This window comes from Haliotis asinina, chromosome 11 (assembly GCF_037392515.1).
Source record: "Haliotis asinina isolate JCU_RB_2024 chromosome 11, JCU_Hal_asi_v2, whole genome shotgun sequence".
NCBI classification, from domain to species: Eukaryota; Metazoa; Mollusca; class Gastropoda; order Lepetellida; family Haliotidae; genus Haliotis; species Haliotis asinina.
Genome location: NC_090290.1, coordinates 31,358,044 through 31,379,341, shown reverse-complemented (window position 1 = coordinate 31,379,341; position 21,298 = coordinate 31,358,044). Strand labels below are relative to the sequence as shown.

The 21,298-nt window shown below is 47.1% G+C and overlaps 1 protein-coding gene across 1 annotated transcript; it reads right to left on the bottom strand.

The window, feature by feature from the left end:
* Positions 1-14,720: 14,720 nt before the first annotated feature.
* LOC137255362 (uncharacterized) lies at positions 14,721-15,083 on the bottom strand. The gene has a single exon (XM_067792805.1). It carries the CDS (start codon positions 15,081-15,083, stop codon positions 14,721-14,723), a length of 363 nt encoding a protein of 120 aa, XP_067648906.1.
* Between the last annotated feature and the right edge of the window lie 6,215 nt (positions 15,084-21,298).

The following is a 21,298-nucleotide window of genomic DNA, read 5'->3' as shown; positions in this document are numbered from 1 at the left end:
AATATTGCTGAGTGCGGCGTAAAACTAAACTCACTCACTCCAAAATGGCTGTATACTATGAGAGAATTAGTGTGCACTATATATGAAGCAAATATTTTCTTCCAAATAGAGTTGAAAACACCTGCCTGTCTGGTCCTCTGTCACCCTTCCGAAGAATCCCTGTCCACGTCTATCCATGGAGTATCTTCTTGGCAGTCGTCCTGCCTCTGGGGGACTTCAGGGTCCATTTCCGCCCCCAGGATGATGGCATCCACGTTTCTAATAGTAAGGATAACGAATAGGTTAATATTTGATATCACTGATACTTACTACATAAATAATAAATATTAAAAGCATATGCTTTTTGGTCAGGAAAACGCTGTAACCTGAAACACAAGTTGTAACTTGCTCATGACGTCATTGTCAACAAGAATATATTGTATGTTGTCTTCAAAAGATAGTTTGGAGAACTTGCCTTCCTGGTAGTCTGGCGGCTTTGTGGTCGTTGTCCTGCCGCCAGAAGAGACCTTGATCCACTTCTGTCCACGGAATATCTTCTCGGCAGTCGTCCTGCCTCTGGGGGACTTCAGGGTCCATTTCCGCCCCCAGGTAGATGGCATCCCTGCTCATAACAGTAAAGAGAATATAGTTTACATCGCTGGCACTTACTGTGTGCATAAATGCAACTTATATGCCTACACGTAAAATCTCAAACATGAAACTCAAGTTGTAATTTTGCAGTAGACGTCATGGTAAACAAGGATGCATTGCATGCTATGCATGGTTTATTCAAAAGATTGTTTGAATGGAACAGTTGCATGCGTAAGCAACGGTTCTACTTAAAAAGGCAAAGAACACTTTACATAATTTATGCTTCTCACACAGATTATGACTGCATGAGTGAACTTTTTACACTGCTTTCAGCAATATACTAGCTATATCACGGTGAGAAACAACAAATAGATGCTTCACACATCCTTCAGATATGGGAAATCGAAATAGGTTGTTTGGAGCGTCATGAGCGAACGCTTTAACCATTCGGTTATTCGACGATCCCTTTACATTTAAATGCAAAGCAAATATATCGGGACGTGAAAAACAAAATTTAATTTAAGTTTTAAACTGAAATAATGAATGCTTTACCAGCAGGTGGCCAGTACACTGACTTTCAAAGTGACCATCCGGGACTTGCTTTGTCTCGAACTACCTATTGAAGGACGGAATGGTGGGTTAACACTAAGTTATACTATCTATAGATAGCATCGTACAGGGCATGCACGAAGGGGGCCCTATCTACACTAACCCCTAATCTACCAGTCAAGTGCAGTCAGCATTGGGTCTACTGGGGGTGCTGAAAAGACTGGGGCCACAGAGTGTGCCAACCCTAAACTAGCTGAGTTGCTGTAACAACCATCCTGACTGTACAGTCAGGCCCTAGCACCGAACCTACTCCATGTACGCTCGGCAGGGGGCTACGCGGAGAGCAGACGCACAATGGAGCCACCATGAGACAAAAGCTCATCCCATCGGACCCTTGGAAAGTCAGTGTACTAAAGTCCAGGCGGAAGGGTTTAGAGTGACACAACACCAAATCCAGAGTGTGCCAGGGTTCCTGCGTCTGAAAGAAATGAGTCGTGCATAAGCATCAGTAATCACATTTCTCTCGGATGTAGATTGGATTCACAACAGCGAGTAAGTGTGGTTTTCTGCCGCTTTGGGCAATTTTCCAACGACGGACCTCATACGTAGGCGTGGGGCATAGTATTTAAGTGAGGACTCGAACAGTGGTACTGAACATGACGTGCCAACACTTGAAGACCTAGGCTACACTACCACTCCGTTTACATGCAGAAACCAGTATCAACCTTTCCCATCTATACCTAAATGGCTGTGACTATGCTGGTCGTAAGAGGCGACTAACGGGATCGGGTGGTCAGACTCGCTGACTTCTTGGTTGGAACATGTCATCGGTTCCCATTTGCGCAGATCGATGCTTGTGTTGTTGATCACTGGATTGTCTTGTCCAGACTCGATTATTTACATACCGTCACCTTATAGCGGAATATTGCTGAGTGCGGCGTAAAACTAAACTCACTCACTCCTAAATGGCTGTATACTATGAGAGAATTAGTGTGCACTATATATGAAGCAAATATTTTCTTCCAAATAGAGTTGAAAACACCTGCCTGTCTGGTCCTCTGTCACCCTTCCGAAGAATCCCTGTCCACGTCTATCCATGGAGTATCTTCTCGGCAGTCGTCCTGCCTCTGGGGGACTTCAGGGTCCATTTCCGCCCCCAGGTAGATGGCATCCCTGCTCATAACAGTAAAGAGAATATAGTTTACATCGCTGGCACTTACTGTGTGCATAAATGCAACTTATATGCCTACACGTAAAATCTCAAACATGAAACTCAAGTTGTAATTTTGCAGTAGACGTCATGATAAACAAGGATGCATTGCATGTTATGGTTTATTCAAAAGATTGTTTGAATGGAACAGTTGCATGCGTAAGCAACGGTTCTACTTAAAAAGGCAAAGAACACTTTACATAATTTATGCTTCTCACACAGATTATGACTGCATGAGTGAACTTTTTACACCGCTTTCAGCAATATACTACCTATATCACGGTGAGAAACAACAAATAGATGCTTCACACATCCTTCAGATATGGGAAATCGAAATAGGTTGTTTGGAGCGTCATGAGCGAACGCTTTAACCATTCGGTTATTCGACGATCCCCTTACATTTAAATGCAAAGCAAATATATCGGGACGTGAAAAAACAAAATTTAATTTAAGTTTTAAACTGAAATAGTGAATGCTTTACCAGCAGGTGGCCAGTACACTGACTTTCAAAGTGACCATCCGGGACTTGCTTTGTCTCGAACTACCTATTGAAGGACGGAATGGTGGGTTAACACTAAGTTATACTATCTATAGATAGCATCGTACAGGGCATGCACGAAGGGGGCCCTATCTACACTAACCCCTAATCTACCAGTCAAGTGCAGTCAGCATTGGGTCTACTGGGGGTGCTGAAAAGACTGGGGCCACAGAGTGTGCCAACCCTAAACTAGCTGAGTTGCTGTAACAACCATCCTGACTGTACAGTCAGGCCCTAGCACCGAACCTACTCCATGTACGCTCGGCAGGGGGCTACGCGGAGAGCAGACGCACAATGGAGCCACCATGAGACAAAAGCTCATCCCATCGGACCCTTGGAAAGTCAGTGTACTAAAGTCCAGGTGGAAGGGTTTAGAGTGACACAACACCAAATCCAGAGTGTGCCAGGGTTCCTGCGTCTGAAAGAAATGAGTCATGCATAAGCATCAGTAATCACATTTCTCGCGTTTGTAGATTGGATTCACAACAGCGAGTAAGTGTGGTTTTCTGCCGCTTTGGGCAATATTCCAACGACGGGCCTCATAAGTGGGCGTGGGACATCATATTTAAGTGAGGACTCGAACACTGACACTGAACATGACGTGCCAACACTTGAAGAACTAGGCTACACTACCACTCCGTTTACATGCAGAAACCAGTATCAACCTTTCCCATCTATACCTAAATGGCTGTGTACTATGAGAGAATGAGTGTGCACTGTATATTAAACAAATATCCATGAAGATGCATATTTTTCTTCCAAATAGATATGGAAACACCTACCTGTCTGGTCCTCTGTCGCCCTTCCGAAGAATCCTTGAAGTCGTCCTACCTCTACAGGATTTCAAGACTTTCTGTCCCCACGACGAATATTTCACATCATTGTAGGTGGGTGCTCAAACTCCAAGCGGGATTCAGTCGCTCGCTTGGGGTCGCTCGCTTACGCAACCTAGTCCCAGTAGCCGAACCCGAAACAAAGGATTAGAGCTATTGAAAGCACCTCAATCACAAGTGTTTACACAGAGGCATGTTTTCTTATTTAGCGTGAGCCAAGTAAGACTGGTAATATTCATTATTGAAACAAAATGAAACAAAATTTTCTTTCATTAATTACAGATTTATTTATGTAAGACAATATAGCTAAAACATAATCAACGGCTAATACAATACAGGTATAACCCATTGTAAATTTAAAATTACAAGTTAAACCCAAAGTGACATAGGTGTATGGAACATTCAATGTAAATGAATTAAAACAAACTGTCGTCCGTGGGTTGGAATGTTGTAAATTGTGATGTGCTTATCACTGCTCATCGCTTTCGTGACTCACTCGTGTTATTCTGCGATTACAGTCCGTTTGCCGTGAAAGCGTACCGATGAATGTCTCTTTAAACAAAAACGTAAATCGAATAAAATGAAATTACGATGGCAAATTTCTTATAATTTTATACCTTGCCAATTGAACATTTAATTGTCATAAGTTTACTCAACTTAAGATGAAAGTTGTTAAACGAACGATCATAACTTCAAATCACTTTCTTTGTTTGTATTACTGGGGGGCTGGGGTGCACATTAAATATAAAACGTCGAGAAGTTGGGTTGGTCTAAGTTAACGCTCATCACGTACCGCACGTGCACTTGTTTCACTGTTCTAACTGCTGCGCTTACCTCCTTGCAATACAAACCAGTAATAACGATTTGAATCTATAATCGTTTGTTAAACAACTTTTATCCTAAGTTAAATAAAATTCTAAGACTTAAATTTTCAGTTGCAAGATAAAATAACGTGGATTCGAAATATTAATTTCACTATGTCTGGTTTACGTTTTGTTTAAAGTAAAAAAAAATCATTTCAACATCGTACACCACAATACATGTAAATGAGACACCACCATCACATTCACCAATGCATGGCGCATCACCACCGGCATTACATGGGACACCAAAACATCCACCAATGCATGGTGCACCACCACCGGCATACATGAGACACCGCCATCACATCAACCAATGCATGGCACTCCGCCACCGCCATGCATGAGTACACCACAACATCCACCAATGCATGGCGCACCGGCACCGGCAAACATGAGTACACCACAACATCCACCAATGCATGGCGCACTTCCACAGGCATACATGAGTACACCACAACATCCACCAATGCATGGGACACCACCACAGGCATACATAAGCCAGCACCATCACATCCACTAATGCATGGCACAGGGTCAACGGCACAGATGAGTACACCACAACATCCACCAATGCATTCGGTACAAACAACGGCATACATGAGGACACTACAACATCCACCAATGCAAGGGACACCACCAAAGGCATACTTGAGACACCACCATCACATCCACCAATGCATGGCACAACGCCACCGGCATAGATGAGTACACTACATCATCAACCAATGCATGGGGCACCACCACCGCCATACATGAGTACACCACAACATCCACCAATGCATTCGCCACAAACAACGGCATACATGAGTACATAACAGCATCCACCAATGCATGCCGCACCGCGAAAGGCATACATGAGTACACCACATCATCCACCAATCCATAGCGCACCACCACCTCCATACATGAGTACACCACAAGATCCACCAATCCATTGGTCACTACCAATGGCATACATGAGTACATAACAACATCCACCAATGCATGCCGCACCGCCAACGGCAAACATGACTACACAAAAACTTCCACCAATGCATGTGCCAACACCACCCTCATACATGAGACACAACCATCACATCCACCAATGCACGGGACAACACCGCCAACATACAGGAGTACACCACAACATCCACCAGTGCATGGCCGACCGTCACCAGCAAATATGAGTACACCACAACATCCACCAATGCCTTGGGCATCACCACAGGGATACATATGCCACTACCATCACATCCACCAATGTACGGGGAAACAGCCAACGGCATATATGAGAACACCACAACATCCACCAATGCATGGGGCACCACCACCGGCATGCATGAGTACACCACAACATCCACCAATGCATCGTGCACCGCCACAAGCATACATGAGTACACCACAACATCGACCAATGCATGGTGTACCGTCACAGGCATACATAAGGACACCAGAACATCCACCAATGCATGGCTCAATTCCAACGCCATGCATGAGTACACTAAAACATATACCAATGCATGGGACCCCACCACCCTCATACATGAGACACCACAACATCCACCAATCCATGGGTCACTACCAACGGCATACATGAGTACATAACAACATCCACCAATGCATGCCGCACCACCACCGGCATACATGAGTGCACAACAACATCCAATAATGCATGGCAGACCGCCACCGACATACAGGAGTACACCACAACATCCACCAATGGATAGCACACCGGCACCTGCATACCTCAGTGCACCAGAACATCCACCAAAGTATGTGACACCACCACCGCCATACATGAGTACACCACAACATCCACCAAAGCATGGGGCACCAGCACACTCATACATGATTCACCGCCATCACATCCACCAATGCATAGCACTCCGCCACTGACATACATGAGTACACCACAACATCCACCAATGCATCGTGCACCGCCACCGGCATACATCAGCACACCACAACATCCACCAATGCACTGGGCAATGCCATCGGTGCATATGAACCATAACCATCACATCCACCAATGCATTCGGCACAAACAACGGCACACATGAGTACACCAAAACATCCACCAATTAACAAGAATGACTGCATAGAAAATAAAAGTCACCGGAACCGTTATGTTGAAAGAAAACGTGTTTGAAGTCGGAATGAAATCACATCTGATCTGAACGCCCCGTGGTACAACTTGTCGTGTATTTGAAAGGCATTAAATCTATCGCTTCTCTAGTAACTCTTAATTTGCTTTCCAGAAACCGCTGACACAAATTGCATAGTGTTATTTTCAAAATAGCCCCCGTCAATTTCCCATACTTCGGCTCGTGTTAAAGACGTCATTCATCCTGCCTTGCCTATTCCAATCTGTCTTTTTCCTCATCGATTCCATTCCGTTAAACCAGTCTAACTTACTGAATGGTATAACAATGGTTCCTCCTTACACGTGTCTGAAATCACATTTAGTATCAATCTCGGGATAATGCAAACACGACTCAGTGAAGAATGGCCACCCCTACCTATCGATGAACGTTTGGATGATTCAGGTGATGCATTATACCATTATATGAAGTGATGTATTATACCATTATATGAAGTGATGTATTATACCATTGTATGAGTGCCCATGTCAGATTGAGATTCATAATTTACCTTTACAGACAATCAGTGGTGCCTACAAAGACGAAAGTTGACACAGGTGGATGACGAAACATTGATTATAAGGTAGAATGTACAGAAAGTACCTTATTATTTAGCATCATTTCATTTCTGAGACAAGAAGCTTTATAGAAATATTCACCTAAATTACACAACTGTTTTACATTTCTAACACTTACAAGTTGAATGCGTTTATGCATTGTACTAATATGGTTTTATATGTTAGTAATATGGCATCTGTAGTAATATGGTTTTATGTACAGTTTTCTGTAATTAATAAAATAGCGACATACTAATATAAAATGCAACTCGTCTTCAATGTCGTCTTTACAAAAAACATAGTTTCTTTCTGTTATTTCAACATGCTGTTTCTATAGTTGAATTACGAGAGTTACGTCGGAATTTAGATAGATATTTCCCGAAGATGTGCGGGATAGCTTTACATAGGTAATACAGCAGAGTGCAAATATCAATAATATTTATATATATTACACATTCTGATCAACTGGATAAATAGCAACAATCTCTTGAGATGCTTGATCGAAACTTCGTATGTAAGAAGGTAGGTATGCAGGACATACTTCATCTCCATGTCATAATTCATTGATACCAATGTTAGATTAAATATTGTTCCCCTGATACGCCCAGCTATGAACACGACGGGTCTTTACTTCTCACAAAAGACATTCACAATAATTTCGAAGGATAAGATCATTTGTGTGAAGCAATTTGCACCAATACTTTATCATGTTAAATTGTCTCTGATATCTGCAAGGGAGACGACCCAATTCTGCGTCTTTAACACGAGCCGAAGTATGGGAAATTGACGGAGGCTATTTTGAAAATAACACTATGCAATTTGTGTCAGCGGTTTCTGGAAAGCAAATTAAGAGTTACTGGAGAAGCGATAGATTTAATGCCTTTCAAATAAACAAGTTGTACCACGTGGCGTTCAGATCAGATGTGATTTCATTCCGACGTTCAAAACGTTTTCTTTCAACATAACGGTCCCGGTGACTTTTATTTTCTAAGCAGTCATTCTTCTTAATTGGAGGATGTTTTGGTGTACTCATGTATGCGTGTGGTGGTGCCCCATGCATTGGTGGATGTTGTGGTGTACTCATGTATGTCAGTGGCGGAGTGCCATGCATTGGTGGATGTGATGGCGGTGAGTCATGTATGAGGGTGCTGGTGCCCCATGCATTGGTGGATGTTGTGGTGTACTCATGTATGGCGGTGGTGGTGCGCTATGCATTGGTGGATGATGTGGTGTACTCATGTATGCCGTTGGCGGAGTGCCATGTATTAGTGGATATGATGGTGCTGGCTTATGTATGCACGTGGTGGTGCCCCATGCGTTGGTGGATGTTGTGGTGTACTCATGTATGGTGGTGCCGGTGCGCCATGCATTGGTGGATGTTGTGGTGTACTCAAGTATGCTTGTGGTGGTGCCCCATGCATTGGTGGATGTTGTTATCTATTCTTGTATGCCGGTGGCGGTGCCCCATGCATTGGTGGATGTTGTGGTGTACGCATGTATGTCAGTGGCGGAGTGCCATGCATTGGTGAATGTGATGGTGGTGAATCATGTAGGAGGGTGGTGGTGCCCCATGTATTGGTGGATGTTGTGGTATACTTATGTATGGCGGTGGTGGTTCGCTATGCATTGGTGGATGATGTGGTGTACTCATGTATGCCGGTGACAGTGCGCCATACATTGGTGCATGTTGTGGTGTACTCATGTATGAGGGTGGTGGTGCACCATGCATTGGTGGATGTTATGGTGTACTCTTGTATGCCGGTGGCGGTGCACCATGCACTGGTGGATGTGATGGTGGTGTCTCATGTATGAGGGTGGCGGTGTCCCATGCATTGGTGGATGTTGTGGTGTACTCATGTATGTCGGTGCGCCATTCATTATCGGATATGATTGTGGTGTTACATGTATTAGGGTGCTGGTGCCCCATGCATTGGTATATGTTTTAGTATACTCATGCATGGCGTTGGAGTTGCCCATCCATTGGTGGATGGTCTGGTGTCCTTATATATGTCTGTGTCGGTGCACCATGCATTGGTCGATGTTGTGGTGTGCTTATGTATGCTGGTGGCGGTGCACGATGCATTGATGGATGTTGTGGTGTACTCATGCAAGCCGGTGGTGGTGCCCCATGCATTGGCGGATGTTGTGGTGTTCTCATATATGCCGTTGGCTGTTTCCGAATACATTGGTGTATGTGATGGTAGTGGGATATGTATGCCTGTGGTGATGCCCCAGGCATTGGTGGGTGTTGTGGTATACTCATATTTGCTGGTGACGGTCGGCCATGCATTGGTGGAAGTTTTGGTGTACTCATGTATGTTCGTTTCGTTGTCCCGTGCATTGGTGGATGTGATGGTTGTTTCTTATGTATGAGGGTTGTGGTGCCCCATGCATTGGTGGATGTCGTGGTGTACTCATGTGTGCCGGTGGTTCCACGCTATGCATTGGTTAATGATGTGGTGTACTTATGTATGCCAGTGGCAGTGCGTCATGCATTGGTGGATGGTATAGTGTCCTCATGTATGCCGGTGGCGGTGCACTATGCATTGGTGGATGTTGTGGTGTTCTCATGTATGCCGGTGGCTGTGCGCCATGCATTGGTGGATGTTGTGGTGTGCTCATGTATGCCGTTGTGTGTACCGAATGCATTGGTGGATGTTGTGGTGAACTCAGATATGACGGTGGCGCTGCATCATGCATTGGTGGATGATGTGGTGTACTCATGTATGCCTTTGGCGTTGTGTCATGGATTGGTGGATGTGATGGTGGTGTGACATGTGTGCCTTTGGTGGTGTCCCAAGCATTGGTGGATGTTGTGGTGTGCTCATGTATGCCGTTGTTTGTACCGAATGCAGTGGTAGATGTTGTGGTGTACGCATGTGTGCCGTTGGCGGTGTGCCATGCGTTAGTGCATGTCATGGTGCTGGCTTATGTATGCCTGTGGTGCTGCCCCATGCATTGGTGGGTCTTGTGGTGTACTAAAGTATGCCTGTGCTGGTGCCCCATGCATTGGTGGATGTTGTTATCTATTCTTGTATGCCGGTGGTGGTGCCCCTTGCATTGGTGGATGCTGTTATGTATTCATGTATGCCGGTGGTGGTGCCCCATGCATTGGTGGAAGACATGGTGTCATCATGTATGCCGTTGGCGGTGCGGCATGCATTGGTGGATGTTGTGATGTACTCAAGTATGCCTGTGGTGGTGCCCCATTCATTGGTGGATGTTGTTATCTACTCAATTATGCCGGTGGCGGTGCCCCATGCATTGGAGGATGTTGTTATCTATTCTTGTATGCCGGTGGTGGTGCCCCATGCATTGAGGGATGCTGTTATGTACTGATGTATGCCTGTGGTGGTGCCCGATTCATTGGTGGATGTTGTTATCTACTCATTTATGCCGGTGGCGGTGCCCCATTCATTGGTGGATGTTGTTATCTACTCATGTCTGACGGTGGCGGTGCACGATGCATTGGTGGATGTTGTGGTGTAGTCATGTACGCCTATGACGGTGCCCCATGGACTGGTGGATGTGATGGTGGTGTCTCATGTATGAGGGTGGCGGTGTCCCATGCATTGGTGGATGTTGTGGTGTACTCATGTATGTCGGTGCACCATTCATTATCGGATATGATGGTGGTGTTAAATGTATTAGGGTGCTGGTGCCCCATGCATTGGTATATGTTTTAGTGTACTCATGCATGGCGTTGGAGTTGCCCATGCATTGGTGGATGTTCTGGTGACCATATATATGACTGTGACGGTGCACCATGCATTGGTCGATGTTGTGGTGTGCTTATGTATGCTGGTGGCGGTGCACGATGCATTGGTGGATGTTGTGGTGTCCTCATGCATGCCAATGGAGGTGCCCCATAGATTGGTGGATGTTGTGGTGTTCTCATATATGCCGTTGGCTGTTTCCGAATACATTGGTGTATGTGATGGTAGTGGGATATGTATGCCTGTGGTGATGCCCCAGGCATTGGTGGGTGTTGTGGTGTACTCATATTTGCTGGTGACGGTCGGCCATGCACTTGTGGATGTTGTGGTGTACTCATGTATGTTCGTTTCATTGTCCCGTGCATTGGTGAATGTGATGGTTGTTTCTTATGTTTGATGGTGGTGGTTCCCCATGCATTGGTGGATGTTGTGGTATACTCATGTATGCCGTTGTTTGTACCGAATGTATTGGTGGATGTTGTGGTGTAATCATTTGTGAGGTTGGCGGTGTGGCATGCATTAGTGGATGTGATGGTGGTGGCTTTTGTATGCCGGTGGTGGTGCCCCATGCATTGGTGGATGCTGTAGTGTACTCAAGTATGTCTGTGGTGGTGCCCCATGGATTGGTGGATGTTGTGGTGAAGTCATTTATGCTGGATGCGGTGCACCATGCATTGGTGGATGGTGTGGTGTACTCATGTATGTCAGTGGCGGAGTGCCATGCATTGGTGGATGTGATTACGGTGAATCATGTATGAGGGTGGTGGTGCCACATGCATTGGTGGATGTTATGGTGTACTCATGTATGTCAGTGGTGGCGCACTATGTTTTGTTTGATGATGTGGTAAAACTCATGTATGCCGGTGGCGTTATGCCATGCATTGATGGATGTGATGGTGGTGTCTCATGTATGCCTTTGGTGGTGTCCCAAGCATTGGTGGATGTTGTGGTGTCCTCATGTATACCGTTGGTGGTGCGACGTGCATTGGTTGATGTTGTGGTGTACTCATGTATGCCGGTGTCGTTGCACCATGCATTGGTGGATGTTGTGGTGTAGTCATGTATGTCAGTGGTGGAGTGCCATGCATTGGTGGATGTGATGGCGGTGAATCATGCATGCCTTTGGTGGTGTCCCATGCATTGGTGGATGTTATGGTGTCATCATGTATGCCGGTGGCGGTGCACTATGTTTTTTGTTTGATGATGTGGTGTACTCATGTATGCCGGTGCCGTTGTGCCATGCATTGATGGATGTGATGGTTGTGTCTCATGTATGTCTTTGGTGGTGTCCCAAGCATTGGTGGATGTTGTGGTGTCCTCATGTATGCCGTTGGCGGTGCGCCATGCATTAGTGGAAGTTGTGGTGTACTCATGTATGTCAGTGGTGAAGTGTCATGCATTGGTGGATGTGATGGCAGTGAATCAGGTATGATGGTGGTGGTGCCACATGCATTGGTGGATGTTATGGTGTACTCATGTATGTCAGTGGTGGCGCACTATGTTTTGTGTGATGATGTGGTGTACTCATGTATGCCGGTGGCGTTGTGCCATGCATTGATGGATGTGATGGTGGTGTCTCATGTATGCGTTTGGTGGTGTCCCAAGCATTCGTGGATGTTGTGGTGTCCTCATGTATGCCCTTGGCTGTGCGTCATGCATTGGTGGATGTTGTGGTGTACTCATGTATGGAGGTGGCGTTGCGCCATGCATTGGTGGATGTTGTGGTGTACTGATGTATGTCAGTGGTGGATTGCCATGCATTGGTGGATGTGATGGCGGTGAATCATGTATGCCTTTGGTGGTGTCCCATGCATTGGTGGATGTTATGGTGTCATCATGTATGCCGGTGGTGGTGCACGATGCATTGGTGGATGTTGTGGTGTCCTCATGTAAGCGATAGCGGTGCGGCATGCAATGGTGGATGTTGTGGTGTTTTCAAGTATGCCTGTAGAAATGCCATATGTGTTGTTTGTTGTTCTGATGTAATGATGTATGCCGGTGGCCATGCGCCATGCATTGGTGGATGATGTGGTATACTCATGTATGTCAGTGGCGGAGTGCCATGCATTGGTGGATGTGATGGCGGTGAGTCATGTATGAAGGTGGTGGTGCCACATGCATTGGTGAATGTTATCGTGTACTCATGTATGTCAGTTGTGGCGCACTATGTTTTTTGTTTGATGTTGTGGTGTCCTCATGTATACCATTGGCGTTGCGCCATGCATTGGTGGATGTTGTGGCGTCTCATGTATGTCTGTGTTGGAGTGCCATGCATTGGTGGATGTGGTGACGGTGAATGATGTATTAGGGTGGTGGTGCCACATGCATTGGTGGATGTTATGGTGAACTCATATATGCCGGTGGCGGTGCACCATTCATTGGTTGATGTTGTGGTGTAGTCATGTATGGAGGTGGCGTTGCGCCATGCATTGGTGGATGTGATGGTGGTGTCTCATGTATGCCTTTGGTGGTGTCCCAAGCATTGGTGGATGTTGTGGTGTCTTCATGTATGCCGTTGGCGGTGCACCATGCATTGGTTGATGTTGTGGTGTACTCATGTATGGAGGTGGCGTTGCGCCATGCATTGGTGGATGTTGTGCTGTACTCATGTATGTCAGTGACGGAGTGCCATGCATTGGTGGATGTGATGGCGGTGAATCATGTTTGAGGGTGTTGGTGCCACATGTATTGGTGGATGTTATGGTGAACTCATATATGCCGGTGGCGGTGCACCATGCATTGGTGGATGATGTGGTGTACTCATGTATGTCGGTGGCAGAGTGCTATGCACTGGTGGATGTGATTATAGTGATTCATGTATGAGTGTGGTGGTGCGACATGCATTGGTGGATGTTGTGGTGAACTCATATATGCCGGTGGCGGTGCACTATTTAATGGTGGATGATGTGGTGTATTCATGTATGTCAGTGGGAGAGTGCCATGCACTGGTGGATGTGATTTTGGTGATTCATGTATGAGGGTGGTGGTGCCACATGCATTGTTGGATGTTATGGTGCACTCATGTATTTCAGTGGTTGCGCACTATGTTTTGTTTGATGATGTGGCGTACTCATGTATGCCGGTGGCGTTGTGCCATGCATTGATGGATGTGATGGTGGTGTCTCATGTATGCCTTTGGTGGTGTCCCAAGCATTCGTGGATGTTGTGGTGTCCTCATGTATGCTGGTGGCGTTGGGCCATGCATTGGTGGATGTTGTGGTGTACTCATGTATGGAGGTGGCGTTGGGCCATGCATTGGTGGATGTTGTGGTGTACTCATGTATGTCACTGGTGGAGTGCCTTCCATTGGTGGATGTGATGGCGGTGAATCATGTATGCCTTTGGTGGTGTCCCATGCATTGGTGGATGTTATGGTGTCATCATGTATGCTGGTGGCGGTGCACGATGCATTGGTGGATGTTGTGGAGTCCTCATGTATGCCGGTAGCGGTGCGTCATGCAATGATGGATGTTGTGGTGTACTTAAGTATGCCTGTAGAAATGCCATATGCATTGTTTGTTGTTCTGATGTAATCATATATGCCGGTGGCCATGCGCCATGCATTGGTGGATGATGTTGTGTACTCATGTATGTCAGTGGCGGAGTGCCATGCATTGGTGGATGTGATGGCGGTGAATCATGTATGAGGGTGGTGGTGCCACATGGATTGGTGGATGTTGTGGTGTACTCAATTTTGCCGGTGGTGGCGTGGCATGCATTGATGGATGTGATGGTGGTGTCTCATCTATGCCTTTGGTGGTGTCCTATTGATTGGTGGATGTTGTGGTGTCCTCACGTATGCCGGTGGCGTTGCACCATGCATTGGTGGATGTTGTGGTGTACTCATGTATGCCGTTGCTTTTACCGAATGCATTGGTGGATGTTGTGGTGTATTCATGTATGGCGCTGTCGGTGCGCCATGCAATGGTGGATGTTGTGTTGTACTCAAGTATGCTTGTGGTGGTGCCGCATGCATTGGTGGATGTTGTGGTGTACTCATGTATGCCTGTGGCGGTGCGCCATGCATTGATGGATGTGGTGGTGTACTCATGTATGTCAGTGGTTGAGTGCCGCACCTTTGTGGATGTGATGGCGGTGAATGATGTATGAGGGTGCTGATGCCCCATGCATTGGTGGATGATGTCCTGTACTCATGGATGCCGGTGGCGCTGCGCCATGCATTTTTGGATGTTTTGGTGTACTGATGTATGCAGGTGGCAGTGAGCCATTGATTGGTGGATGTTGTAGTGTACTCCTGTGTGCCTTTGTTCGTGTCCCATGCATTGGTGGATGTTGTGATTTGCTCATGTCTGCCTTTGTTTGTACCGAATGCATTGGTGGATGTTGTGGTTTACTCATTTGTGCCGTTGTCTGTGTACCATGCGTTAGTGGATGTGATGGTGCTGGCTTGTGTATTCCGGTGGTGGTGCCCCATGCATTGGTGGATGTTGTGGTGCGCTCATGTATGCCGTTGTTTGTACGGAATGCATTGGTGGATGTTGTGGTTTACTCATCTGTGCCGTTGGTGGTGTTGCATGCATTAGTGTATTTGATGTTTCTGGCTTGTGTATTCCGGTGGTAGTGCACCATGCATTGGTGGATGTTGTGGTATGCTTATGTATGTCGTTGTTTGAACCGAATGCATTGGTGGATGTTGTGATGTACTCATCTTTGCTGTTGGCGGTGTGGCATGCATTCGTGAATGTGATCTTCCTGGCTTCCGTATGAGGGTGGTAGTACCCAATGCATTGGTGAATGTTGTGGTGTAATCATGTATTTCGGTGGTGGTGCGCTATGGATTGGTGGATGATGTGGTGTACTCATGTATGCCTTTGGCGTTGTGCCATGCATTGGTGGATGTGATCGTTGTGTCACATGTATGTCTTTGGTGTTGTCCCATGCATTGTGGCTTTCTCATGTATGCCGGTGGCAGTACCCCATGGATTGGTGGATGTTGTGGTGTACTCATGTATGCCGGTGGCAGCACACCAATCATTGGTGGACGTTGTAGTGTCCTCGTGTGTGCCTTTGGTGGTGCCCCATGCATTTATGGATGTTGTGGTGTACTCATGTATGCCGGTGTCTGTGCGCCAAGCATTGGTGAATGTTGTGGTGTTCTCATGTATGCCGTTGTTGGTACCGAATGCATTGGTGGATGTTGTGGTTTAGTGATCGGTGACGTTGGTGGAGTGCCATGCATTAGTGGATGTGATGGTGCTGGCTTAGGTATGCGGGTGGTGGTGCCCGATGCATTGGTAGATGTTGTGGTGTACTCATGTATGCCTTTGGTTGTCCGCCATGCATTGGTGGATGTTGTGGTGTACTCATGTATGTTAGTGGCGGAGTGCCATGCATTGGTGGATATGATGGCGGTGAATCATGTATGAGGGTGCTGATGCTCCATGCATTGGTGGATGATGTGGTGTACTCATGTATGCTGGTGGCGTTGTGCCATGCATTGATGGATGTGATGGTGGTGTCCCATGTATGCCTTTGATGGTGTGCCATGCATTGCTGGATGTTGTGTTGTCCTCATGTATGCCGGTGGCGATGTGCCATCCATTGGTGGATGTTGTGGTGTACTCATGTATGCCGTTGTTGGTACCGAATGCATTGGTGGATGTTGTGGTTTAGTGATCGGTGACGTTGGTGGTGTGCCATGCATTAGTGGATGTGATGGTGCTGGCTTATGTATGCGGGTGGTGGTGCCCGATGCATTGGTAGATGTTGTGGTGTACTCATGTATGCCTTTGGTTGTCCACCATGCATTGGTGGATGTTGTGGTGTACTCATGTATGTTAGTGGCGGAGTGCCATGCATTGGTGGATATGATGGCGGTGAATCATGTATGAGGGTGCTGATGCTCCATGCATTGGTGGATGATGTGGTGTACTCATGCATGCTGGTGGCGTTGTGCCATGTTTAATTTTTCATGTGATGGTGGTGTCCCATGTATGCCTTTGATGGTGTCCCATGCATTGCTGGATGTTGTGTTGTCCTCATGTATGCCGGTGGCGATGTGCCATCCATTGGTGGATGTTGTAGTGCACTCATGTATGCCGGTGGCAGTACCCCATGCACTGGTGGATGATGTAGTGTACTCATGTATGCCGGTGGCAGTGCGCCAAGCATTGGTGAATGTTGTGGTGTGATGATGTATGCCGTTGTTTGTATCGAATACATTGGTGGATGTTGTGGTTTACTGATCGGTGCCGTTGGAGGTGTGCCATGCATTAGTGGATGTGATGGTGCTGGCTTATGTATGCCTATGGTGGTGCCCAATGCATTGGTAGATGTTGTGGTGTACTCATGGATGCCTTTGGTGGTGCGCCATGCATTGGTGGATGTTGTGGTGTACTCATGTATGTCAGTGGCGGTGTGTTTTGCATTGTTGGATATGATGGCGGTGAATCATGTATGAGGGTGCTGGTGCTCCATGCATTGGTGGATGATGTGGTGTACTCATGTATGCTGGTGGCGTTGTGCCATGCATTGATGGATGTGATGGTGGTGTCCCATGTATGCCTTTGGTGGTGTCCCATGCATTGGCGGATGTTGTGTTGTCCTCATGTATGCCGGTGGCGATGTTCCATGCATTGGTGGATGTTGTTGTGTACTCATGTATGCCGGTGACAGTGCCCCATGCATTGGTGTATGTTGTAGTGTACTCATGTATGCCGGTGGCAGTGTACCAAGCATTGGTGAATGTTGTGGTGTGCTCATGTATGCCGTTGTTTGTACCAAATGCATTGGTGGATGATGTGGTTTACTGATCGGTGCCGTTGGCTTTGTGCCATGCATTAGTGGATGTGATGGTGCTGGCTTATGTATGCCTGTGGTGGTGCCCAATGCATTGGTAGATGTTGTGATGTACTCATGGATGCCTTTGGTGGCGCGCCATGCATTGGTGGATGTTGTGGTGTACTCATGTATGTCAGTGTCGGTGTGTTATGCATTGTTCGATATGATGGCGGTGAATCATGTATGAGGGTGCTGGTGCTCCATGCATTGGTGGATGATGTGGTGTACTCGTGTATGCTGGTGGCGTTGTGCCATGCATTGATGGATGTGATGGTGGTGTCCCATGTATGCCTTTGGTGGTGTCCCATGCATTGGCGGATGTTGTGTTGTCCTCATGTATGCCGGTGGGGATGTGCCATGCATTGGTGGATGTAGTGGTGTACTCATGTATGCTTTTAGCAGAGCCCCATTCATTGGTGGATGTTGTAGTGTACTGATGTATGCCGTTGTTTGTACCGAATGCATTGGTGGATGTTGTGTTTTACTGATCTTTGCCGTTGGTGGTGTGCCATGCATTAGTGGATGTGATGGTGCTGGCTTATGTATGCCTGTGGTGCTGCCCAATGCATTGGTAGATGTTGTGGTGTACTCATGGATGCCTTTGGTGGTGTCCCATGCATTGGCGGATGTTGTGTTGTCCTCATGTATGCCGGTGGCGATGTGCCATGCATTGGTGGATGTTGTGGTATACTCATGTATGCCGGTGGGAGTGCCCTATGCATTGGTGGATGTTGTAGTGTACTCATGTGTGCCGTTTTTTTGCTCCGAATGCATTGGTGGATTTTGTGGTGTGCGGATCTGTGCCGTTGGCAGTGTGGCATGCGTTCGTGAATGTGATGGTGCTGGTTTATGTATGGCGGTGGTGGTGCGCTATGCATTGGTGGATGTGATGGTGGTGTCTCATGTATGCCTTTGATGGTGTCCCATGCATTGGTGGATGTTGTGGTTTCCTCATGTATGCCTGTTTCGGTGCACAATGCATTGGTGGATGTTGTGGCGTCCTCATGTATGCTGTTGGCGGTGCCCTATGCATTGGTGGATGTTGTGGTGTGCTCATGTATGAAGTTTTTTGTACCGAATGCATTGGTGAATGTTGTAGTGTGCTCATCGGTGCCGTTGGCGGTGTGCCATGCGTTAGTGGATGTGATAGCGCTGGCTGATGTATGCCTGTGGTGGTGCCCGATGCATTGGTGGATGTTGTGGTGTACTCAAGTATGCCTGTGCTGGTGTCCCATGGATTGGTGGATTTTGTTATCTATTTTTGTATACCTGTGGTTGTGCCCCATGCATTGGTGGATGTTGTGGTGTACTCATGTATGCCGTTCGTGGTGGATCATGCATTGGTTGATGTTGTGGTGTACTCATGTATGCCGGTGGCGGTGTGCCATGCATTGGTGGATGTTGCAGTCTCGTCGTGTATGCCGGTGGTGGTCTCCCATGTATTGTTGGATGTTGTGATGTACTCATGTATGCCGGTGGCAGTGCTCCATGCATTGGTGGATGTTCTTGTGTACTCATATATGCTAGTGGCAGAGTACTATGCATTGGTGGATGTGATGGCTGTGAATCATGTATGAGGTTGCTTGTGCCCCATGCATTGGTGAATGTTATGGTGTACTCATGTATGGCGGTGGTGGTTTGCTATGCATTGGTGTATGATGTGGTGTACTCATGTGTGCCGGTGGCGATGTACCATGCATTGTTGGATGTGATGGTGGTGTCTCATGTACGCCTTTGGTGGTGTCCCATGCATTGGTGGATCTTGTGGTGTACTCATGTATGCTGGTATCGGTGCAACAAGCATTGGTGGATTTTGTGGTGTGCTCATGTATGCCGTTGGTGGTGCCCCATGCATTGGTGGATGTTGTGGTATGCTTATGTATGCTCGTGGCGGTGCTCTATTCATTGGTGGATGTTGTGGTGTACTCATGTATGTATATGGCGGAGTGCCATGCATTGGTGGATGTGATGGCGGTGAATCATGTATGAGGGTGCTGGTGCCCCCTGCATTGGTGGATGCTGTGGTGTACTCATGTATGGCGGTGGTGGTGCGCTATGCGTTTGTGGATGATGTGGTTTACTCATGTATGCCGATGGCAGTGCCCCATGCATTGGTGGATGTTGCAGTGTCCTCATGTATGTCGGTGGCGGTGTGCAATGGATTGATGGATGTGATGGTGGTGTCTCATATATGCCTTTGGTGGTGTCCCATGCATTGGTGGATGTTGTGGTGTACTCATGTATACCGGTGGCAGTGCTCCATGTTTTGGTTTATGTTGTGGTGTACTCATGTATGCCGGTGACACTGCCCCATGCATTGGTGGATATTGTGGTCTCCACATGTATGCCGGTTTCGGTATGCCATGCATTTGTGAATGTTGTGGTATGTTGATGTATGCTCGTGGCGGTGCACCATGCATTGGTGGATGATGTCATGTACTCATGTATGCCGGTGGCGCTGTGCCATGCATTGGTGGATGTCATAGTGGTGTCTCATGTATGCCTTTGGTGGTGTCCCATGCATTGGTGGATGTTGTGGTGTACTCATGTATGCCGTTGTTTGTACCGAATGCATTGGTGGATGTTGTGGTGTACTCATGTATGGCGGTGGTGGTGCGCTATGTATTGGTGGATGATGTGGTGTACTCATGTATGCCGGTGGCGCTGTGCCATGCATTGGTGGATGTGATGGTGGTTTCTCATATATGTCTGTGGTGGTACCCCATGCATTGGTGGATGTTGTGGTGTACTGATGCATGGCGGTGGCGGTTCCCCATACATTGGTGGACGCTCTGGTGCACTGAAGTATGCCTGTGGTGGTGCACCATGCATTGGTGGATGTGATGGTGTACTCATGTATGTCAGTGACGGAGTGCCATGCATTGGTGGATGTGATGGCTGTGAATCATGTATGAGGATGCTGGTGCCCCATGCATTGGTTGGTGTTGTTGTGTACACATGCATGGCGGTGGTGGTGCGCTATGCATTGGTGGATGATGTGGTGTACTCATGTATACCGGTGGCATTGTGCCATGCATTGTGGATGTGATGGTGGTGTCCCATGAGTGCCTTTGCTGGTGTCCCATGCATTGGTGGATGTTGTGATGTCCTCATGCATGCCGGTGGCGGTGCACCATGAATTCGTGGATGTTGTGGTGTACCTATGTATGTTGGTGGCGGTGCCCCATGCATTGGTGGATGTTGGTGTCTATTCTTGTATGCCGGTGGTGGTGCCCCATGCACTGGTGGATGTTATGGTATACTCATGTTTGTTGGTGGCGGTGCTCTGTTCATTGGTGGATGTGATGGCTGTGAATCATGTATGAGGGTACTGGTGCCCCATGCATTGGTTGGTGTTGTTGTGTACTCATGCATGGGAGTGTTGGTGCGCTATGCATTGGTGGATGATGTGGTGTACTCACGTGTACCGGTGGCAGTGCTCCATGCATTGGTTTATGTTGTGGTGTACTCATGTATGCCGTTGGTGGTGGCCCATGCATTGGTGGATGTTGTGGTATGCTTATGTGTGCTCGTGCCGGTG

Excerpts from the sequence above, each read along its gene's own strand:
- LOC137255362 (XM_067792805.1), bottom strand. The coding sequence starts at position 15,083 with ATGGGGCATCAGCACCCTCATACATCATTCACCGCCATCACATCCACA.